Raw genomic sequence first — 24,962 nt, forward strand, 5'->3', positions numbered from 1 at the left:
AACCAATCAGATCTGTCATAGTTTCCATCAACCAATCACATGTCAAAGTTTCCATCAACCAATCAAATGTCAAGGTTTCCATCAACCAATCAGATGTCAAAGTTTCCATCAACCAATCACATGCCCAACATTGCTCACAAATATTAGGTACACCAACCAATCAGATTGCTCAAACGTAATCCACCAATCACTGACCAATCAGACTACATGCAACAAGGTGTCACAGTCTAATCACATTTGTCCATTTCTGTGCACCAATCCGATTGCTTACCTGCCATTGATTGCATTTGGTCCAAAGTGTTTCCTGACTTGTTCCATGTCGTGCATCAACAATGGATGAGTACTGCTGTCTTGCCCATCTTCCTCATCACAGTAATACTGTAGAAAGCAGTTTGTTAATGTTAATAACCAGGCATAGGGGGCCTACACTGTACCGGTACACAGATTTAAAACAAAATGAAGTCCCTTCCCCCTAAAAAAACACACAAAAACCCAAAACATTACATAAAATGACCTACACGTTGTTAACATTGTAGCTTCACATATGTAAGTGAAATAAATTTGAAGGTCATCAGAGAACCATTAAATGTGTAAAATTTTAAATACATGAAACGTACTCTATGTGTAAATTTAATGATTTACATGTAATGTTCCTGAGGCCTGACGATTAATGTTAATCCTATGAATAAACTTCAAAAGTGGCATATAATTCGAAAAAATATGAAAAACTTACTTATTGTATGCCCCCTAGGCAATAATTTTTTTTTTAATTCTTGATTCTTGCATGGAAATGGAAACATTTCACATATTTGCAGGTACGTGTATATGTATACCGGTACATTGTACAGTGTACATATCACCACGAATAACTGATACACATGTACATGTACATATGTACACGTACACGTTGATCCTGAGATACATCTACCGGTACATGTACATGTACATGTATGCCAGTGCAATGAGGATTTTATAAACACTACAAGTATCATAATGAAGTTATAGAAATTGTAAGAGCTTAGTATGTGAGTACATGTACATGTACATGTCAAAATTGAACCAAAGTGAAAGATGTTGGAAACACAACATGTAGTATGTTTGTGTATTATTTTCCATCTGTATGGTACTCAAACAATGGGACATGCACAGTACGAACAAAAAATGTACAATACATACAGGATTACAAATGAAATATAAAAAAAAAACATCTAAAAAAAGACATCTAAAACACACATTACAATTCCACTTAAACCCTCTCCCATTTTTCTGCACTCCATATATAATTCTGAGGAAAAATCCAGTAGCTGAACTACGTATTGTATTACATAGAAGATGAGTTCAAAGAACTCCAACAAAACTGTCTTCATAAATCATCAAAGGTTGAACCAGCAATCGCTTTCACTATGTACATTGTATGTCTGCTTGGTTGACCTCAGGTTGCATGACCCGACAGTACATGATACTTATGAATACACATCTTCAACAACCAAAAAAACAAGTGTTAAGTAATCAATGATGTTTATGTTTTACATGTAACTTTCTTTTTCGCTCACTTCCTTTCTGACTTTCAGATGGAAATAAACTTCATGTACAGTTTTTGGTTTCCAAATGGGAAGGATTGTTGTTGCTTTCAATTGCCTTTCCTCCTTTACTCCTTTTTTTCTTTTCTTCAATATTCAATATTTTGTTTTCCCTTTATCTTCATTGTTATCTTTGTCCCGTCATTTTTTTCATCTTGCATCAGCTTGGTTTATGATATGACTTTTTTCTAAGTTGGATTTGTTTGTCTTATGTCTGTCTGTCTGTCTATTTTCTTTTTGTTGTTGTGTGTACACTGTTTAATTGTCCAGACTGTTCCACTCGCAAGCCTCAGTATGTGAACTCACCAATATTACTCTTTCTTTTAATTTTCCTTATTTATTAACTTTTATTTCATAAATTTGCTTCAAAGTACATTTTGTTACTTGTATTAATTACGTACACTTTTCCTACCCTCCTATGCAAACATACATTCTGTGCTAAGTTGTCCTTTCAGTCAAAATCAATCAAGTGACTGTTTTCAACAGTTAAGGGCTCCCAGCCTACATAAAGCAGGATTGACTGGCTGTGACTTAAATGTAACTTGTTACAGCTGTGCTTTGACTGTAGGTGACTGATAAGCCAGCTGTGCCAACAGTTTCCCGCTTTTGTCTGTTGACCAAATTTGACTAGTCAGAGTGCTCGCTTGGAATATGATCTGACTGTTGGTGACTAGCCTGTGTCAAAGGCATAGTGGAGAAAGTGGATGGACTTTTTGACTGTCTGTGACTGTTTAAACAGTAGGATGGTTAATATTACTTTATTGTACCGGTACTTTATAATTATTATCGCACTATTTATTGGTTTATTAAAGAGTACAAAATAAATGTATGTTGAATTGAACTAGAAAACTGTGTCCCATTGTGTTTTGCATGCACTATGCAAGGTTATAACACAAAATTCTCCAGGGATGCACGTACACCGTGTGACAGGTTCAAATTCTACGAAGCAATTAGGTTTACTTTCCTGCATATCCCCAAGGAAATAATAGTCATTAAACTGACAGCCCACTCCACTGGAAAATTTTGTCATGGTTGTAATTGCACGGCTAAACACACACACGACATGTATACACAGTACTGACAGTACATGTATCCTTAGTTGCACAGGACAAACAGTTGTTTTACTCTTGAACATTAGATAAATTATAAATGATCAAGTAACGTTTGACAAGATGACATTCCAAAATTTGGTATCACAACTACCGGAGGACGAAATTAGTTTGTAATGAGCAACAATATAAAAAACACCAAAAAAACGCATAAATATATCGCAAACAACCAAAGCAACCAAACAAACACAACCCAACCAAAACAATTGTAGTTTATAATTTCTTGTTCAAATGTAAACAAGCTTAGAGACATGTACATTGAAGGACCCGGAAACCCACCTACCGATTTAATAGGGAAAAAACCTTTTCCAAAGTGAAGATAGGGAAGGTACCAAATACATGTACCCTGTGCAATTATTCCGCCGAAATTGCATTGCCCAAATGCAAAATAATCACTTTGATTTAAAAAAAAGTGTGCCGGCGGGCAAACTTAAGAGGCTCCCAAAACTGTGCAAGATATATTTTTTCTCTTTTCTCATTTATAGTAGCCACCGACCTTTAAAGTTCAACAGGTTAGTTGTTAAGCCCAGTTCATACTTCATGCGAAGCGAATTTGACGTCATGAAACATTCGCTGCGAAACTCGCCCGAGTCGAATTGTATTCAACTTTTGCGAATTCTTGCCATGACGTCACAAATTCGTGTTCGCTTTCGCGCTGCGTATGAACCGGGCTTTATACACCACCCTTCTTAAGATTTTGAGCAAATTTGTTGCTTCCAATGAAAAATAAAAGGCACAAGGAGCAAATATATAATGAATCTTTAATAAAGCTTCACCAAAATAGATCTGTAGCAATTTAATGAGTAACTAAAGGTAATAACGTGCACACGGTTTTTTTTTAACTTTCTTTATTTTTACCTAGAGTTAATCATTAGAGTGCCCCATATCTGTTCTACACATACACGTATGGGTATATCCTGACTGACACGGCCGCACACCAATTAATAGTGTGGGCTGAAGATCTTTGCTCATTATGACCTGTCTGAATGTCAGAATACAGTACAGCTCGAAATTAAAAGGAATCCACGCAAGGGATACTTGACAAGGGCCACGCAAGGATCCCTTGTGTGGATTTCACTATATGTCAAAGACCATTTTGTAATCATTTTGATCGTTTTGTAAAAAAGCCTTGCAGCTGTTTTTTGAATTTTTTTTTCTAATTGGATCTTTCACAAATTCACAATTTTAAGAGAAAAAGTTAAATGGAGTTTAACCCTTACTCTCTGAGGGTAGTTTACTGCATGTCAGTTGGTTATGCCAATGCCCTCCAGCTGCAGTTATTTGGCAGATAACAAGTCTTAGCAGTGAAGGCTCCAATTGGCAGGAGTTGGAGGCCCTGGAGGGTGCCTGATACTGACCAGCTGGGGGCACTCACTTTGTTATCAGAGGACTCTCATTGTTCTCTGTGGCATGTATTGGAGTGCCTGTCCAGTTACCCTTGAAATGACATGGCAGATATTGGAGGGCCATGCAAAAAACATAGGAGATTTTCTTGAGGCACACATTGGCATGCGTTGGAGGGTCTAGTAGGGTAAGGGTTAAAATGGAAGGTTTGCAATAACACTAGTTTCGCAAGATTGTTTTCTGAAGACATCTCCCGAAGATGACCACAGCATATTGATTGAAACGTTGAGTGTTTTTTTTTCATCAGTTCTATCTTCTCAGAATCTTCTCTAGTGCAAAGTGTTATCTTTCTATGAATGGCTTCAATTTTTTTCCAAAATGGCACCATGTAGTTTACAGTTAATACCCTCATGAATCCTTTCTTTGAAGAAGAGTTGGTTCTAAAAAGAACCAATTTGAAAATGATCGATATTTTACAGTAGAAAAGCTGTGGTTGAATTTCAGGTAAAAATTACTAGACAGCTGGGCTAGTACAGTAGTAACACAAAACTTTTACTAGACCACAAGGTATTTCACAAGACCAATTGTAAAAGTAACAGTTTTTTTTTTACCAATGAATGCTCTGTTTCGATTTTTTCCCTTTGCCGACCTAGTTGGGGAGGGGTTAGAAACGCTGTTTTGAAACTCCCACCTTCAAAATGGCCATTCAAGAAATTATAGAGCTTTTTCAGTTCACCAGATTTAGAACACTTTAGTGATGGCATTTCACCTACTGTATGAAAAAAAAAATCACCGGACTAGTTTTGTTGAGAGTTCACTAGACCGATGCTCAAATCACTGGACTCCGTCCAGCAGATATTTCGATCCCTGAAAATTGTTGCACGGCACTCACATACACATGTGACAACCAATATGTGCATGCAGTTTGGACTGGTGCCGTCCCCTGCGTACAATGCCATGGTTCCTGCAAAGAGGTTCTTGACTCTGCGCACAATCGTGACAACTACCCCCTCAATGGCTACAAACTGACTCAAAGGGGAAACCAATGGGTAGGACATTCGAGCATTCTGCCGACGGCAACTGACACTCACGAAAAGACGCTATGTGTTTATGCACATTCAGAAAAAAAGTAAGTCGTGCATACTTTGTGCCATTCGCACAGGAACCAGTATGCGAAAGCAGTGAGTCCCTCCAACTACATGTAGGGCTTTCGAAAGTGATCGCAAGGCGCCATGTACTATTTCATGCACAGGGTCCATGGCACCAAAGTTTGAGTACATTTATATATTTGCATTGTTTACTGTGAGCTTGGGGCTAATCAGAGGGAGTAACAAAGTCAGTTTAACTCACCCCTTCCTCATCTTGATCCATGTAGTACATATCATCATAGTCTGTGTCATCAGTGTCACACGTACCGTCTGTGTAAACTGATGATGGTGAATGCTGCAATTGAATGAAAAAGAGACACCATGAACGGTTTGAGCACCAAATGCAATTTGGCTGTCTAGCCACGAGATGTATGAAATGAATATCAATCAATTAATAAATCAAATTAATATTGATTTTGATGGGTCATTTCTATGTAACAGACACAGTGAGGTGGTTCAAGTACATTGTACATGTGATACATGTGTTATCTATCACAAACTGTGCTGTACATACATGTTTGAGCACTGCAAGTACAACCACAAGTAAATCACAAGTCCAGTCACAAGTAACAGGGGATGAACAACAAACAAGCTCGATCAGATATATCTCGGAAGCTGTGGGCCAGCGAATTCGTGTACATACATGAGTGACGTGATTGTGCCATGTAATTTCTGGAAGGTGTAGTGTCTTGAGTTAAAATAAAAAAAATCAGCTTTTTGACCCCAGTGACCTCATGATGACCTTTGACCCCAGTTTGATCCTTGACATGTTGGGGCAGTGCTACTGATACTTTTGACAAAGTGTGGTTGAAATTGGTAAAAATATGTAGGAGCAATAGACAATGTCAACTTTATTTTACTAACTAACTAACCAACTAACTAACTAACGGAGGGACTTGATTTTTTTTTTTGGGGGGGGGGCTATCCCGTAGTCTATGTAATAGACGCTCGTTGAAGACGAGCGTCTATTACATGCGTGCAGATTCCACGATTAATTATGCAAGACGGCCGCGTACTGACCACCAAGTTTTGACCAATCAACAGGCGTCTACTATATCGTACAAGCATGTCTCTGTTGACAAAAGTTGGTTTCATGGAGGCCGCCATGTCTGCTGAGTCAGCTGACAGCTGTTGACTAATCAACATCCTCCGTCACAATCTGGACGGAAAATGACTGTAAACGGCTGTGATTGGCTGATGTGCTGCGTTGCATAATATTTGCATGCACGCATGTATCAGACGTTCGTACGGAGCACACTGCTCGCTCCGTAGAACGGGTGATACTCAGACTAGCTATCCCGCAGCTAAAAACAGAAATACGTTCGTAAAGTTCACTTGTTGTGACATGACTAGTGATGGATTTGTGATGACTAGTGATCCATCACATGCACCTCAATACACACAAATACACGGCGAAAGTCCAATGAGCAATTAACTTACTGGCGGCTGCTCGTCATCAATCACCATCAGACTGTGGCTGTTCAATTTACTGGCATCACCCCCGCCCTTATCCTGGATGCTACTGATGTCAGGTAAGCACACATCAAGGGGTTTCCAATGCTCTGTCGGACAGGATAAAACAGGCCCATTCACAAATCACATGAGTCTATCTGATAACAAGTGTTGACATCACATTTTGTTTTCCTGACTGACTTTTTCCCTTCACCGGCGTGATTTCACAGTCTCTGTAAACTCAGTGTTGTCCGAGAACTTGCGAGAAAAATTCACAAGCTGAACGCAGTTGGGACTCGAACCCACAACCCCCTGCTTACTACTGCAGACATCTAACCACCAGACCACCGATTTTGCCGATGATTAGTTCAAATTTGATGCATGCATGTACCAATGGTTCAAGGGACTTTTGCGGCAAGGACATGTAAATTCAGGTTTTCCTCTTCCTATATGTTAGGCGTTCTGGCAAAATGAGACGGAAATGGGCACAGGCCAAAGTAGAGCAAAATGCAATAAACCAAATAGGAGTGATTTTTTTCTTAATTTTCAGACTCATTGATATTTGTAATCTATGATGTATTAAAAAATAGTATAAAAACCATCTTAGCCATCTTTCATTTTCACGAATACAAAACTCAAAATTTTAAAGGTCTTTTTGTCCGGAATGTCACTTTTTGTCATGTTGATACACGTGAACTTTAAACAGCCATAACTTATCAACGGTTTGTCTGATCGAAGTACAACAAACAGCATTGTAAGGAGAGTTTTATTCTCTTTCCTAATCCATGCATACCCTCATTTCTACCCCTGCCCTGTTCTGTCTCATATTGCAAGAACGCCTCACATAGTTTCATCGAACTGTACACTCAATGCCGTCTAAAAGCTGCAAGAAGACAGTGGTATAGTAAAAGTAGACGTCATTGGACAACTTGTGACATCATGACTACTAAACTGAATGCAAGAAAACTTGCCTATGTCATTTAAAAAGCAAAGAAATAGTTGTTATAAATCAAGGCCTAAAAAATTGAAAGCCCAAAACTAAACAAGTTAAAAAATATACCCACCATGAGCCATCCTCCTGAACACGATCGGGATGCGTTCCTGAATGAATTCGGGTTTGTCAGGGAAGTTTAGGCAAGTCAGTGCGCTGTTATCTGTTGTAAAATTGAAAATGAAAAACAATACCCGGAAAAGTGTGATCAGTATAATTTTCACTTTCAATGTACCCTAAAAAGTGACGTGTACCGGAACTATAATAACCTTTAACCTTTATAAACTTTTGGCCTTTACCATGTTTACACTGTGGCTCTGAAAATATATTATTGCACCATGAGTGTCGCTTGGATTTTGTCCTAAAGGTGAATAAAGCAATAAGAACTACCTCAGTAAGAATTCATTGGACATGTATGGGGGAAAAAAATGAAAATCAAAGGGGGGGGGTTGACATCATTGATGCTTGACTTGAGGACGCTGTTTGAAGTTGTTTTGTTCAAGACAAATACTTGATGAGATGTCAAGATTATGAACTTCAGTACATTAATATGTACAAACATTGTATTGGACAAATTTCAGGGATAAAATAATCACAATACTCCTGAAGTGACAGTGTTTTGAAAATACTTCACTGTTGGGCAGTTCTATGGCAAGTTGTTGGACGTATGTAAGCCTACATGTTGGACAATTCAACAGTGTGCATAAGAAAAGTTATAATCCTAAAGTGGATCTTAATTCTTATTCTGATAAACCGTATCAGTAAGCTACAGTGATTTATGAAAAAAAGAAATTATTCATTAAACTTTTTTGGCTGTAGGAGAAATTGGCTCGAAATATCATAGTGTCCGACGTAAATGTGTATGTATGTACTCAGACCAATTTTTTTTTTGGTGGGGGGGGATGGTACTTACTTATTAATTCTTCAGTTAAAAGCAACAGCTGAATTGAACGTTGTGAGAAACAAACTACATTCAATAAAATGCATATAATAAGCTTCAAAACGATGTTTCATTTGTGGCATTTGGATTGTTTTAAGTTTTAACACTGAGGTTTATAAATCCAAGGAATTGCCCAGTTGTAAAAAAAAAGCCAGTCAACACAAACCTGGGTAATCTTCTGTGACATTGAAGGTATAAGCTGACAGTTCTCCATTGATGTTCAGAACAAAACTGAAGGAATTTTTGCCGTGCTCGAAATCTGAAAGAAAATGTAAAAGAAAAAGTAATTAATCGTGTCTTAAGAGTTGCCATTTCTGTACCCCCCCCCCCACTTTTTAAACTGAAGGGGGGGGGGGGGGGGAGGGGGAGGGGGATATCATATTGTTTGTCCCCCACTTTTTCTGTCCCAGAATATACATTGTAGCCCACAGTTGATTCTATCCGGTTCGTTAGTGTGACGTCACCTCCAGCACTCTCTGCACGTTTGGAACCGGAAGTTAACGCAGCTCGAGCGTTTGCAGCCAATGGGCGCTAGTAATCAGTGGTGTGCGCGCGTGTATGACATTTTTACTAACGAACCGGATAGCTCAGAATATCTGATTCAATAACTCAAACTCACAAATGATGTTTAAATGATGATCTTTTTCTAAAAAAAAATTGGTTACAAGTGGTCAGAAAAAGTGGTCTCAGATTGCAACACAGAGCGTCTAGAATTCAACATTTTTCAAGGCCCTTTAGCGGCTCTTAGATCCTACGCTGTTAGGGCTTCGCGCTTCGCACTCGCATTACTTCTGATCAAGATATGTCCCTCCCCCCACTTCTGAGGAGCGATTGACGCCCTTGTCTACAGGATGACGGACTTATTTCCAATTAGCACTGAAACCATCCAAATACTGGAAAGGTCCTACAGTACTCAGCGCTGAGGCCCGTAACTTCATGATCGTCAACCTGACGCTGCTTTTTTCATAAACCTGACGCTGCTTTGTTCTTTTGCAACCTGACGCTGCTTTTTTTCTTCATTATCATCTCAATGAAGATCAGTCATTGCAAAAACGATGATAAGACATAAATCTGGGACTGAAAAACATATCAATTTTGTTAGGAAATACTGAGAAAATTTTCTTGACTCTCCATAGACTTTGTACACAACCGCTGAAGTGGCGTCAGGTTTCAACTGAACTAGACCCGTGAATGTGGCTTGTAAACTACCCGTGAACGTGGCGTGTTTACCTGTTTACATGCCACGTTCACAGGTCTAGGTTGCACTAGCCCAGGTGGACGAGCTCCCTGACCACCCTACGTTCAGTCATAATGCAATCAAGACATAGTCGTCAAACCTGGGCTAGGCTGCAACATTCGTTCCATTTTTGCTAAAGTCACTTTCGAACGGAACAAGTTACAAATAGAGGTGTCCTATAAACTACACGATTAGTACTAGCTGGAGTTACCCAGCCCTACTTTTATCATTGGGTTGTCATTTAGGGCTGGAGCTAGTTTTTCACGTAACGGAGCAGCGTAGGCAGGTCCCAAAAAAATTGCGAAAATATTTGGAAAATGTTCAATTTTGTCCCCGTTACACACTAATTGCAACTGCAACTCACCCCAAACTTGCCTGGAATAACCATTACACAGGTCCTTGAAGTAAAAAACGATCCACGATGAAGATTCAGCCTACAATTGCAGTGAAAAAAGGAGGAATAACCGCTAACCTGACAACCTTGCAGGCATGGCCAGGACCGCAATTGGTTTGTGCACAAAAAAAATTGTGTACAATGAATGGCGGTCGGTTACCAGGCACAGAGAGCGATCGCTGTCAACTACTCGTTTTTTTTACTTCAAGGACCTGTGTAATGGTTATTCCAGGCAAGTTTGGGGTGAGTTGCAGTTGCAATTAGTGTGTAACGGGGACAAAATTGAACATTTTCCAAATATTTTCGCAATTTTTTTGGGGACCTGCCTACACTGCTCGGTTACGTGAAAAACTAGCTCCAGCCCTAAATGACAACCCAATGATAAAAGTAGGGTTGGGTAACTCCAGCTAGATTAGTACCCAAAAAGCATTAAATTTAAGTGCTATTTTGATCAGGACACTATCCTACGCGAAATGCCGAGTGATCAGACATTGTACGGCCTATCATGCCTATGCCGGCTTTTTACACGATTGTGTAACAAGCTCCATATTTCTAGGGGTAAACAGTGCAGATATAGGCCAGAGCTGTCATTTTTATGTAATAAACTTGGGAAAGATTCCCATATCTGGCCATCACTTGTCACCCTGTGCACAGCAGACTGGTCTGACAATTCCAAGACCAAGTCAGTCATGTCAGTGTTTTCTTAGTAAATAGGCACATGACAGGCATAGGCTTAGCCCCATAAATGTGGCCTATTTACTGGACTGCCTCCGTAAACATAGGCCACACGTCCACATGTACAAAAATCGTGTCGACTTTGCTAAATTTTGATTTTCACATTTAGGCTTAGTTTGTAGGATTTTTTTGCTTAAGAAGCATGCTCACCCACTTTATAGGCTAGTCAGAAAGTGCTGCCTTTTTTAGATGTCTAATTTTTGTGAAATTTCATGTTGAAATTTTGATACGCAAACGTGTAAAAATGAATCTGGAAATTTCACGAAAAATAGACATCTGAAAAAGGCAGCACTTTCTGATTAGCCTATAAAGAGGGTGAATATGCTTCTAAGCAAAAAAACCCTACAAACTAAGCCTTAATGTGAAAATCAAAATTTGGCAAAGTCGACACAATTTTTGTACATGTGGATGTGTGGCCTATGTTTACGGAGGCAGTCCAGTAAATAGGCCACATTTATGGGGCTAGCATAGGCTAGGCCCTACTTCAATATTTTCCCTGCTAAATTTGACTTTTTAGGACATATTTAATTTATATTAGGCAGTGTATATTTTGCCGGAGACGGCAAACCTTTAGTAAACGTTAGTTTGCCGGATATGCACTGAACATGCGCAGTTACTGTTTTTTTGTACTTAAACATTTTCCGGTGACAAGTTTTAGTCTGGCTCCATGCCAAAATTATCGTTGTTACCTCGTATTCACAAGATGGGATTCAGACCATTTTATAATTTCGGACTTTATTTCCCTTTTAAAAAAACCTCCAGAGCCACAAATCTGAAAAAGAAAATGTAATACTCTGCAAAAAATGTTTGAGACATGTTAAAATAATAAAAGAAGAATATTCTTATTTATTTGGGGATGAGAAAAAAAAACACTTTAAAATGTGGTGCGGTCGGAATCGAACGCGAGTCATCCCGCTTACTAGACATGCTAGAGCCTTTGCTTAACCATTACACCAAACGTGCTACACAACTTTGGGTGGAAATTTAATACATCTTATAATTCAGCCCTATTTTAAAGAGTACAGCGCCCTCTGTTGATATGGATTGCCGCCGGCAAACCTTTAGTAATCGTTAGTTTGCCGTCATTACCTCCGGCAAAATATCCAGTTATCTTTATATTATCACTTTCTGATGGCTGATAAGTCACTGACACTGAAGGGAAAATTTGTGATGGCCAGATATGGGCATGTTTCCTAAACTTGAGGCCTTGATTGAGGAAAAAGCAACAAACAAAGCACACTTTTGCAATTTTGCCGCGTCCAGTTTGACGTCTTACTTTTGAAAGGACACGCCGGATCGTTCACACAGACATCGATCACAGACTCAATATCGCGGGACAATAATTCCCTTCTCCAAGACATATTCTCCATATTCCTTGCTCTATGGATGATCCAAGGCAGAATCTCAGTCTCACGTCTCAGCTCATGCGGTAGCTACAGTGTATTTATGTAGTGCAGTGTTGCATTGTATTTCCTCATTCATGTCATTCATTTTGTCATTTCTCAGGTCAATGCAATCATGGAGCGGAGCTACGATGCAATTCGGCGAACCGGCTGGTGAGCGAGCGAGATGTACACAATGTACGTAAACCCGTGTTCCCAATCACAAATCCACACCATTCGCGAACAGGACTTGGTGGCGCGCCAATTACAGATACGATATTGTGACGAGACAGAGGGCGCTGTTTAAATAGAGCATGCTTGCGCGGCTTAATGGCGAATGCATTCAAGTGTATCAAGCATTGATCTCCATTTTTAGTAAGACATCAAGGTTGCATGCAGACCACTTTTAAGTTAACTGCCATAGACACCAATGATAAATGCCCCCACTTCAAAAAATCTGGAGAAATACAACTCTCCAAGGTATTCGAGACACACATTAAACTTAAAGCTAATTTTCATTTTCATCTTTCATTTTCTTTTTCATTTTCGGGGGGTTAACCGATGACTTTTAGGAGAAATTTCCATCCGAAGATGATCTCCACTTTAAAATGGTCCTGAAGCTCATCGCCATTTTGAAAAAAGACGCCTACACTCCATTGCAAAATAGAGCGCTGTTAGGGCTCCAAATTCATCCAATTTGCACAGAACTTCAAGCTCACAGCCTTACTGTGTTCCTTCCACCCATATTTTTTGCAAAGCCTCAAGTTCATGGTCCACAATATGCTCAAATAACGAAGAATTTGAGGGCATGCAATTCGTGATTTGGCCGGCGCCAGCGATATTGGACCGATTTACTGGCCTGCAACCTTGAAGATGCTGCCGACCCCGATCGTTCCCGTACGTGGAACTCAACTCTACATGTGCTTGCCTGAGTAAGTATGGGGATTTTATATACCGCCATTGCATGACCGCATGGATTCCCGTCGTATCCTTAGCCTTTTAATTCACCAACGCCATCGATGGCTTAGAGCTGAGAAGCTGCGAGCGAAAGATATTTCCAAGTTCTATCGACTACCCGAAAAATCCGAATTTGACCTTTTGACCCATTTTCCGCCCTTACATCAGGCACCTCATGTGTTACGAAGACCAAGTTGCTTTGTTTTACGGAAATTAATTGCTACAAAAATCGTAAAAAAACAGTTACGTGGGAAAATCCACGTTTCTATCAGAAAGTAACTAATTGCGACATTCATGTCAGCACGCGATTCAAACCGATTTTCCATGTTGGTTTGATCAGAGACAATGGCTCTTGATGTAGTCTCAATCTTTGTGTGCATGTTACTACATATTAACGTCTTCCGCATCAAAACCTGAGCTTTCTGTTCGCCCACGGGAGAAAAAAATGTGGCTGAGGGTGGAACTGCGATATTCTCGTGTCAAACCGACTTTCAGCTTTTTTGTCAGAAAGATATTACTGGACAAAGACTTCAATAGGTAGTGACGTACGTAACGCACTGACTCTCTGCTCTGTACGCTACAAATCATCCGATGTCATGAAATATTAATTGTATCTGAAAGGCGATATGCAGGCTGGAAATAAACAATGTAACTTCAGCTAGTGGGAGTACTGCTGGGCTGGACCTACATCACTAACTGTGACTGATCAATATTATGTGTCAGACGCCCAGAGTAAGAACTCAAGGTGAAGTATCTGTTGTGGGTGGCGAAGGAGAGATTCGCTGTGTGTTTGACCCTCAGCCACATTCATCTACGATAACATGGCACTTCAAGGGATACAACCATCAACACCATGGACAGATTGGTGACGTTTGCAAATCGACTGATCATCTCTCCACTCCTGGCCTCAGACAACGCAAGTTAAATAAGATGTGTGGTTACATATGCCAAATACTGTGAGCAGTTGAGTCCTTGGCACCAGATATGTTTGGTTCCACCAGTTCGGACGAACTGTGGACCGATTTGGCCAGCAGCACATGCAAGCCGAGGCAACATCCTTTCACTTCAACTCTACGCCCAACACGGATCATCACTGGTAACACGCATCATCTCTGGCCGAGTGGTGCCATCATTAACCTTCTAATCCTTGTAGCTATTGTTGCCATCGCCGTCTACCTACTCAAGGTGAGAAGCCCTCCCTCGGTCCGTAAGACCAGTCCGTCAGCCCGTGCTGAGCCAAGATCCGGTGGGCGGATTCCCTACGTTTCGATCTTCATCCTCCATCCCAGCCAATAGAAGAGGATCTCCCGTGTACTTTCACACTTTCGATTCAGGACCATCAAACGGACCCACTCAAACAGAACCAGTCCATCATTTCTCCGAAACACCTCATGATTTCAAGTGATGCCTACTCAAGAACAGCGAGTGTCGCTGTTAGAACATGGAGAACCTCAAAATGACAGATCTGCCAGACATGAGTCTTCGCTTGAAAGGTTTGACGAGATGAGATAGAGGGCAGAATGCCACAAAGCATGCAAGGAGAAAGTGGGGATCCGTACTTACGTCACCATTATGAACACAGTAAATCAAAACTGATGAAGAGTCTTTAAGCCGCATAAAGATCTTGGCCTTGTCGTGCATGTGGGCGGGAAAAGTTGTCTGCACGGTTCTCCCATTTGTCTTCCTCTTTGAAACTGAACAGGTGATGAGAAACTAGACCAGGAACAGTAAACTTAAAAGTCGTCGTAATGTCGTTCTACATGTACTATAGGCATCTGTTTCTTGGGATGTTTGTTTTTGTTGCAACTTATTTTGACGATAGGGGAAATTGAATGAATGCGTCTGATGAGTATTCGGAATCGTTAATCAGCACGATTTTAGGAGAATGTTTGAAGTGTTATCACACAGAGCTTGTCAGTCGTTGGAGTTTGTGTGCGTATATAGGCCTATACGTAAAGATGAACAGGGTGAGTCAAAAGAAAAAAAAAGGAAACCCAAAATGACGCCTCCTATTTTCTATAGAAGTTCTCATGTAGCGCTTTCCAGATCAAGGACGTGAAAGTACAATTAATAAGCTTTCTTTTAGGAAAAGAATCATTCGAATCACTAATGTACTTTTCCAGTTATGAAAACAGTTTTATAAATGTGTCGATCCACGGATCACATTAAGTAAGTGATATTTCAGTAAAATGAAACCAGAAACCATATGGCATGAAAACGATATCAGAATAATCGCATAAGTCTCCGGGGTAGCCAAGTAGAAGGCAGGGCAAGACTATAAACTCTTGACATTATAAAGCATGTTGTTTTCACAGAAGCAGAATGTTTAATAAAGGTGATGATAGGGCCTAAGTGCCAGCTATCATGGTTATGATAGTTTTCTGATTTTTTTTTTTTTAATATGTGAATTGCCTTCGTTTTGCTAAAATATCAATTACTTATACCCTCAATGTGATCAATTGACAAACTTGTAAAACTGTGCTTAGCCTATGTTTAAAAGTCCATAACTGGAAAAGTATACGAGCGATTTGAATGATTCTTTTATTAAAAGAATTACTTGGGCTTTTACATCTTAGGTCTTGAAAGCGATACATGCAGAACTTCTTCAAAAAACGGGGGCGCCACTTGGGTTTTCGTTTGTTGTTACCCACCCTATTTACTGTCGCCTATTTTCCTTTTAGTGAAGGTGGGGGCAAAATTTGTTGGCTAATGTTTTTGTCATATTCAAAAAGTTCATTTTTTTTTTACGGGGTTGCTCCCGTATTTCCTAAAGAAAGCACACTTGTTTCTTATTGAACCTGTGTACACCACTGTATGAGTGTACATGTACCTATTTTCACACAGTATCCTATCATAATATGATTGATGATGGATCTGATTAATTTCCACATATCGCAATTATAATAGTGGCCAATTAAAATCAAACAGAATATATAACAATAATGGTATAGGATGGTATAGGCTGGAAAAAGGGGTCGGCCGGGGCCGAATATCCGCTTGGGGCACGCCCCCCCCCCCCCGCCCCCGGAGTTCCCCCACTGTGTATATTATCCCGATTTATGGTTACATGCACCTAGCTGTTCTAATATTTCTTACGACTTCGGTAAACTGATTTATAAGAACGATGCACTTGGTTTTGAAATGGAAAATAATTATGAAATACTCTGTTTCCTGCACACACTTGAAGTTATATATCACATCACTTTATCTATTTTTTATTACAATCGCGGCAGAGTGTTTTATGTAAAGTACAATTTTACTCGTATTTGAGTATAATCAAGAAACATTTTCTTGTACATAATTAAACTTGCGGTTGTTAGTACACATGGTAAATATCCCAGAGTCAATTGTTTGAATAAGAACCTTTCTTACTTTTAGTTTGTATCTTTTAATTAGAGAATTGAATTTTATTGAATTGAAATAAATACCTCTCGGAGTTGTGTTTATAGAAACAATTGTACATACTGTGCTGCACGTTTAAGATCCCTATGAAACATATAAAACTTGTATTGATACATTTCGATATGTATCCTATTTCGGTATGTTTACATGTAGATAACTGTAGCAATTGCAAGTATGATAACATCCACAGTTTGAAAATTAATATAAACGGAAAGCCTTTCTGTTTACTTTGATAGATTGGAGCATGTGTATAGTGCATTACTTCCTCTTATTCATTCATGTAGTTTGCACATCCATGTTTCTTTCATGAATTATATATAGCAGGTTGTAATGGATGTGGTAACAAACATGCGTTCTTTAATTGTTTTGATTCGCTTTAAAAAAAAGAACCACTATGTTCAGTGAGTCTCAGTTCTCATGGAGGTATGATCATGACACAATGGCCGCAGCTATTTTATGTTGTCTGTGCATTGTACTGCAAGTCTCTTCCGCATCCAAAGTGACTCTCAGCGTGAAACCAACGAACCAGACTGTTTATGAGGGTGGAACTGCGACATTGACTTGTCAAACCAACTATCAGCTTGATTGTACGGAGCATGATAAAATTTACTGGGCAAGGGAGCGTTTGGACAGCAGCGAACATAAAATACTGACCCTGTGCTCCAGGCTTTTGAATGTATTTGATGGTGAGAAATATGCACTGTCTCTGAGCAGCACTAAAGATGGGCAAAGCTATAGGCTGAAAATAAACAATGTAACTTCAGCTGACAGTGGGGAGTACTACTGCTTGCTATTAAGTAATGTAGGTTTCCATTCCTCTGGGCCTTCATCACTAAGTGTGATCATATTGTTGGTTCCACAGACAAAAGGCCTACCACTTGGGCCAATTATTGGTGGCATCCTCGCTTTTCTAATCCTCGTTGCCATAGTTGCCATCGCCTTTTACCTGCTCAAGATCAGAAGGCCTCACCCTCAGCCAAGACCCGATGGGTCCCCTACGCGTCGACCATCATCCTCTATCCCACCTCCTAAAACAGGATCTCCCGCGTACGTTTACACCGTCAAATCAGGAGCCACTTCAACCGAACAAAAAGGGCATCAGTACTCTGAAATTCCTCTCAGTGATTTGATGCCTACACATGCACAAAGAAAACCTCCAAGTGACAGATCTGCCAGACACGAGTCGTCTTCACTTCAAACAATTAGATGCGAGATGAGAGGAAAGAGTGTGACCCCACAAAGCATCGAAATAGAGCGTAGGGATCCGTACCTGATACCAAATAGAAGTAACATCACCAAAACAAACAGGAGTAAGGCCACCAAAAGACCATGAACAGTAAACCAGAACTAAAGCGTCGTCTTTGCCTTGCAGTGATTGGGTGGGGAAATTTGGCTTCCTCCATTCTTCTTTCTGCATATACATGTAGCTGAGTAGAACAGCTTAGAAACTTCATCATTAGACTAGGAACAGTGAACTGGACAAAAAGAGTCGCCATCATTTCCTTAAGACATCTTCCTAACAGCACGCGGGTCGAACAGATGTCTGCAGTTCGGATCGTCCAGACGACATTGTTGTAAGGCAGGCTTTCTACCGATGTTCACTAGCTCAGTTGAAACTTTGTAATTGTGACGATTTGACATGTATTTCCGCTTTGTCGTATTTTCTTTGCAAAGAAATGTTTCAAGTAATCTTTCGTCCAGAGATCTCTAAAATATTGTGTTAAACATGTGTGATGTTTGCTAGATGTTATATCTCAAAGGTCTGGGACATACAATCCACATTATGTCTTGCGTTTATACCGGCGGAGAAATTTTGGAGAAATAATGTATGTTTACATCCGGCGCGGCGTCGATATTTGCTTTGCCTATACGTATTTCCAGCGGTGAATAAAGCCATAAAATTTTAAGCAACTTCTGTAAACATACGACTGGTGCCGCATAAAATGCATATCTCATAATGTGACAATTCACTGTTGGATATACATGTATCAGGTCCCTCCCACGCGCGCTAGAATCTTACACGGCGATCTTACGGACTTTTTGAGGCAACTTTTCGAGGCAACTTTTCTGAACAGAAACATGCCGCATATACAAGCGGTCCAACGGCTGGATGTTTGAGGACCAAAGTTGTGTATACCTCAAAAATCTTTCGTGTGCTAATTACACGAAAACAGCAAGTTTTCAGTGTATTGTGTGAACGTTAATATTCTACTTTTTAACGCAGTCTCCAACTCATATCAGTTCGTAGACTTGATGACAAGTTGTTAGATAGCCGTATTTTGTCGGTGAATTACTTTTTATTATTATTATTATTCTGGTTTATTCATATAAAAACACGAGGTAGGCAGCCACAAAAGAGTCGCTGATGTAACCGCGTTTACACTTTACAGGAATTAAAAATTGTTAAATAGCAGTTAAAAGGAGTAGAAGCATAAAATTACAACAAAGTATAGGATCATGTATACAGCACAAAACAGCACAATATTAAAAAAAACTAATTTATAAACTTTTTTTAAAAATTCAAAATTGAAGACAGATTATTCAGGGAAGATGGTCTAATAAGAAGTACTCACTTGCACCTACATTGTAAACAATTAAGAATTACTAAAGTTTAGCTAAGACAGGAATTGTAGACTTCATGTATTTATCGGTCTTGCACTTGGGTACAACTAGCGTAGACGTGGAACTGTCTCCGAGTAATCTGGTAGTGGTGTTATTCAATTTAAGAGGGGGGGGGAGCATATTTTTAAATCTGGGGGAATGTAATAGTTTTGTGCCAAAGTTATACAGTAAGGTGTCTCTCCTAGTTTCAAGGCTAGAAATACCTAGAACGTCCAAAGCATTGGAGTAACTGTGATACTGATGAGAGCCTAACATAATGCGACAAGCACGTTTTTGTACATTTTCAATTCTATAAGCCAGTTGTTTACTTATCGAGGTATGCCAGACTTGGCTGGCATACTCTAAAACTGGTCTGATGTAGCATATGAAGACCGAAACTAAGTCAGCCAAGGGAGCGTCATATTTCTTTAAGATACACAATGGAATCAGTACAGTGTGGGCTGGGATGCTCCAAGAGAACCCCTATGCAATTAGTGCAGTTTAAAGCCAATAGTACACACGGTTATTTGATGAACATAAATAATGACTTTTAACTAGAGGGAATAAAGAATTTAACTATTTTTAATTAGATTTTTTTTCAAGTCGTTATACATGTGTATATGCTTTCCGTTATTGGGGTCCATCCACATCATCCAATTGGTTTATTCAATGACTCGCATTTATAATTAAAATAACCTATAAAAAAATGTCAAAAAATGAGTGAAAAGGGCATATGCTTATCAATCAATCGATCAATAGTAAATCATTGGCTTATACCAAAAACGATACGGGAACTGAGATGGCATCTCCTAATTATGTTAGATCATACAGCAAGGAGGACTGACGTTATACGATAGTCGAATGGTGGCATATTAAATTAAAATTGAACACATATACGAAATAAGACTAAATACTCAGGAACGTAACGTCCCAACACCATATTCCACGTGTTCAATCGAGATTGTCTATTGTTGTACTGAGAACAATAGCATTGCTTTTCCCATCAAAATGTCAAATTAATTAGAAGCAGACATGCCACTCTACTGTAAAAATCACACCTTGTGATACATCTTGACTGAGTAAGGCCAAAAAAAATTAAAATACTCGGTCTCTGGTCAGCGTGCGCGTCAATTTTAATCATGCGCGTCAACCTTTCTTTTTTTCCAAATTAACACGGAAGCTACAACAGCGCCCTCTATTGCTGCGCCTCCTCAAATTTTTGTACCAAGGAGCACCAAGGAATGGGGAAATTGCACCAAGGCAAATGATAAAGGGCACCAAGGCAAATTATGGAGGACACCAATGTATAATGAGGACACAAAAAAGCAAAATAGTACCCACCTTGTCTGTACAATACAAGCTTGGAAAAAAAAAAGCCACCAAAAAAAAAAAAAAAAAAAAACCCGCGTCGCCGCATCAATTCCAGAACTTCGGTCTGACCAGAGACCGACTATTTTTGGCCTAACAGTCAGCCACTGCCAGCTTCCCATCTGATGTAAATATGAATCCACCGGGCCTTTCTAACCCCTGTGCGATGCACTTAAGAAAGCCACCTTGATCAGTGTCATAGTGGTGGATATGACCTGTCTTACAACCATTATGGACTGCTACATAGACACCTGATTCATCAATGTATACCCTGCCGCAGTATCGCACTGGTTGTCCATTTAGGGAGGGTGGGATGGTGAAAAGTGAAGCACCATTGCCATCAGCTACATGCACTGCATCTGATTTATATCCACTGATTACAACTCGATCATTGCTATCAATTGCCAGAAAATACGGTTTAATCTTGGCTGGTATTGTACGTAGGAGCTCACCATCAGTGGGGTTATGCTCAGTCAACACCATCCTCTCAACATCACCCACTACGATGGTATCATCCTCCTTGACCGCTATACTCTGGAGCTCCACTGCAATCTTACCGACCTCATTCAGTGGCACCGTTGGGGATTTGTACACCAGCGTGTTGTCGATGTTCAACACCTTCACATGGGATGCTCTATGCTCAAGAACCAACAAGCTATTGTCGGTGCGTACAGCTGCAATGCGAAGCGGACCTGAGGGGAATGGCCAGTGCATATACAAAATGAACAAAAATATAAATACTCATTAATAATGAGCAGCAGTGCAAAGGAGGGCAAATGCATATCAATTATATGTATTAGACTTGAGTTACATAGGTCTAAAAAATGTATAGCATTCCGCGACCCGAATTATATACATTGCTGTATTTCACGACAGTGACTTTACATCAACTTACATTGAGATGTTTTGGCACATTATTTATACATTTTTTTGAGCTGGTACTCTTTGCACACGACTGATCACGAATGACTCACTGACTGATTTTAACTTGTGAATTAGACCATAAAAATATATATAGTCGACTCTCGTTATAACAAGGTCGATGGGACTAGCCAAATTACCTCTTTATAACAGGAATGTTGTTATAAAAGGACAGCGAAACAAAGAAACACAAAGAGAACCTGAGATGTGGGACCTCAGAATTTGCTCTTTATAAGCAGAACCTCTTTATAAACGTGCTCTTTATAATGAGAGTCGACTGTACATGTTCATGGATCAGCCATGGCGCCATAAGAAAAGAAGCAGAAAGACATACAGCTGTATGCGTGTTCTGCCTAATGCAGCGTGTATGTAAGGTACATAATTCGCTATAACTTAGGGCGTGTGTTTATTCAAACTTACATCGTTGCATTGGGCTTGTGCTTTTCTGGTTACCGTGGATGCTGCAGATCACAATTCGCTTCCCTCTGTAGTCCGTCACTGCAATCTGATCAGGATGACGAGCTGCAACGTCGAAAGCCCAGTCAAACTTTACTCCTCGTTCACCAATCTCACGATACAGCGTCCACTCACCTCCTTGACTGCTTCCCTGCATACTAAACAAAGCCTAAAGTAAAGCCAAAAAAAATTGTGATGGAGTAATTACTGGAGGCTCAAATTCAATGAAGGCATTTTCAACCAATTGAAACCGTGCACCCACATTCCACCACTGGAAGTTGGAGATCAATTTATTAACAATCCAAGTGAGAAAGCTGAAAGTGTTAATTCTCCGTTCGCATCAGTAATCCGCTACTGAGGTCACTATGGCTCTTATATTTGCTGAGTGACATGTAAACGAAAAAAAATCAAATGACAAATCAGGAAGAAATTGTTGAGACGCCAGACAAGAATTAAACATTTACCTTGTTAAAGATTCTATGAGAGTCGGGCATTCAAAAGAGGTATATTTCGCTTTCGTACCTCTTGTCTGATTCCTGTACACTTGCAATATCTGGATCTCTTGCAACGCATGGTGGGACCCGGTGCTGGTTCGTCTCTTATCGTCTCTAGAGTTGAGCTCTTGGCTTTTCTAGTTGGCATTTTCCTCTGAAACAAAATGCACACATATTATACTTCAGAATAATTAAAAGATTAACAGCGATTGGTACTAAATTAATTCAATTTCTAAACTGAGCTGGCATATTCTTGTTGGTGTAAGATCCATCATTGTCGCTGGCTCTTGAGATCGCAAACTAAATTTAGGCTAGGCTAGACACGAGATTCACTGAAGTGTGTGTGACAATTACTCCATATCACTCAGTGAAAACTATCAACAAAAGATAAGAAGAAAAACCTAATTAAGTAAACAGACTTGACCCAGCAACATAACTTAAACTTGCAATGTAACACACAAGCCATATTTAACATGTTACATGTACATGTCAACAATCAACATGTAACATTAACAGTGACTAGCTGCAAAATCTGGAGGATTTTTTTAAAAAGGGAAATAAAGTCCGAAATCCGAACCAAGTTGAAAAATAGTAGCCTCCACTCAAGCCTGGTTATAAAAACCAAGCCCCATAGGAAAGCGCACAAAGTACCCCAGATAGTTGTGTAAAAAAAAAATATCGCCCGCCGCACGTACGTCCAAAAACACGAGGTATACGTCACAGACTGTTTATGCATATTCATGAGTTTGCGCGGGCGCGCCTGCATATTGCATACATTACAGCGCGGCCGCCATTTTGAAATCGCATGGGGGATCGCATGGGGGACGATATTTGTGGAATCTGATGACTGAAATTCGTCTTGTGGCCAGATGGATGAAAATATTGAGACCAAACAACGTTTTTTCGAAAAGGTATGAGTTGCTCTACGACTACGAACCTTAACTTTGGAAATTTGTGTCCTGGATGAAAAGATAATCGCGATCGAAAGATGTAGCAAAATCGCTACATCGGCGGCCAACAAAATTCAGTCTCTGTGGAAGCATCGGGCGTCTGGCCGTAGGGCCTACTACAGAGCTTGCGATAGTACTGTACGGCCAGACGCAGTCGGGCTAGGGCGAAGTGGGGATGGGGCGAAGTGGGAATGGGGCAAAGTGGGGATGGGGGGAGCAACTATAGAATGCAGGGCCACGCCGAAGCAAGGTTTTTTATTTTGCCTGGAGGCGTGGATGGAAAAGGAGTAATAGATATGCAAACCTGCAAAAAAGTGCTAAGTACAGCGAAGGAATGCACTGCACTTGTCTTCTAAGCTTCTCATGAAGGATCGGAAGGGAGGGCGTGCTTGTAAATGTGTTGGGGGCACTGTCTGGAGCGGCGGAGGCGCGGAGTCTTGGAGTCGCAGAATCGCGGAGACGCGGGGCACTGGAGTGGCCGCAGTCTAGTGGCGGAGGCGCGGAGTCGTGGAGTCGCAGAGACTCGCGCCGATAGAGGGCGCAATTCTCGGCGGAATTTTTTTGAGAACGAAGCATCCATATCCATTTTAAATGGGCGGGCCAATTAGGAAGGGAGGAGGGCGACGGGGCACTGTCTGGAGCGGCGGAGGCGCGGAGTCGCGGAGTCGCAGAGACACGCACCGATAGAGGGCGCAATTCTCTGCGTGACGCGGGGCACTATACACTGGAGTGGTGGAGGCGCGGAGTCGCGGAGTCGCAGAGACACGCACCGATAGAGGGCGCAAGTCTCTGCGGCTCCACGACTCCACGATCGATTTTCGGAGGTAGGTCGACTGCGGTTCCACGCCTCCACGCAGCCGTACGGAGGCGCGGATGTAGAGTAAAGTGGCCCTGCATTCTATAGTTGTACCGGATGGGGCGAAGTGGGAATGCATGCGAAGTGGGGATGGGGCGAAGTGGGAATGGGGCGAAATGGTTAGGGGCGAAGTGACATGGGGCAACGTGGAAATGGGGCGAAGTGTCCGACATTCAGTAGTAGCTACTACTAGTTTATCATGTTTATACTAGCGTTTGTTTCACTTCTTATTTATAGCCAATTTAACCTCATAAATCATATAAAACTATTCAATATATTCTACGCATTTAGACAATCATCATAATTAACAATTATTCGTACCTTCATGCCTCATTGTTCAGCAATTTTGCTAAGAATTTGTCAACTAAATTTTCTCACAGTCAGACTCAACGTTGATGCGTGTTTTCGGCGCGCGAAAAAGTCCAGTCGCCTAGAGGGCGCTATAACTATAGCCTGTGTGGATCAACATCATCCGAATCAGCTGTCTAGAGCTAGGTCTAGGTCCGCGCCCATTGAAAATACGCGGGGACGCGCTGACAATAGACGTAGCCGTAGCTCTGGAAGCCCGTTTCGGACACGGCCTTACAATTATTCTTTTGAGATATACTTCTATTTTTCTTGCACCATTTCATTCTGTGAAAGAAG

The 24,962-nt window shown here is 40.5% G+C and overlaps 2 protein-coding genes across 4 annotated transcripts in view; both read right to left on the minus strand.

Annotated features, from left to right (window-relative positions):
* LOC119740958 (protein mono-ADP-ribosyltransferase PARP6-like) overlaps positions 1-12,534 on the minus strand; it is a 38,115-nt gene extending 25,581 nt beyond the window's left edge. For both annotated transcript variants that reach the window (XM_038216479.1, XM_038216478.1), the window contains exons 1-6: positions 12,207-12,534; positions 8,731-8,823; positions 7,698-7,787; positions 6,622-6,743; positions 5,384-5,476; positions 272-378 (exon numbers count right to left, since the gene is read on the minus strand). In XM_038216479.1, coding sequence (XP_038072407.1) covers positions 272-378; positions 5,384-5,476; positions 6,622-6,743; positions 7,698-7,787; positions 8,731-8,823; positions 12,207-12,300 — 599 coding nt within the window. In that variant the 5' untranslated portion in view covers positions 12,301-12,534. The remainder of the gene's footprint in view (positions 1-271; positions 379-5,383; positions 5,477-6,621; positions 6,744-7,697; positions 7,788-8,730; positions 8,824-12,206) is intronic.
* Positions 12,535-20,680: 8,146 nt separating this feature from the next.
* On the minus strand, positions 20,681-24,724 carry LOC119742204. Of its 2 annotated transcripts, XM_038218249.1 has the most exons (4): positions 24,639-24,724; positions 22,540-22,665; positions 21,982-22,186; positions 20,681-21,332 (listed from the first exon to the last, which is right to left on the minus strand). In XM_038218249.1, the coding sequence occupies exons 1-4, from the start codon at positions 24,642-24,644 to the stop codon at positions 20,734-20,736; spliced, it is 936 nt and encodes a 311-aa protein (XP_038074177.1). In that variant the 5' UTR covers positions 24,645-24,724; the 3' UTR covers positions 20,681-20,733. The 2 variants fall into 2 exon arrangements, with proteins under 2 accessions (XP_038074177.1, XP_038074178.1); XM_038218250.1 differs by lacking the exons at positions 22,540-22,665; positions 24,639-24,724 and adding an exon at positions 22,482-22,531.
* Positions 24,725-24,962: the final 238 nt, after the last annotated feature.

This window comes from Patiria miniata, unplaced genomic scaffold (assembly GCF_015706575.1).
Source record: "Patiria miniata isolate m_02_andy unplaced genomic scaffold, ASM1570657v1 HiC_scaffold_5, whole genome shotgun sequence".
Lineage (NCBI taxonomy): Eukaryota > Metazoa > Echinodermata > Asteroidea > Valvatida > Asterinidae > Patiria > Patiria miniata.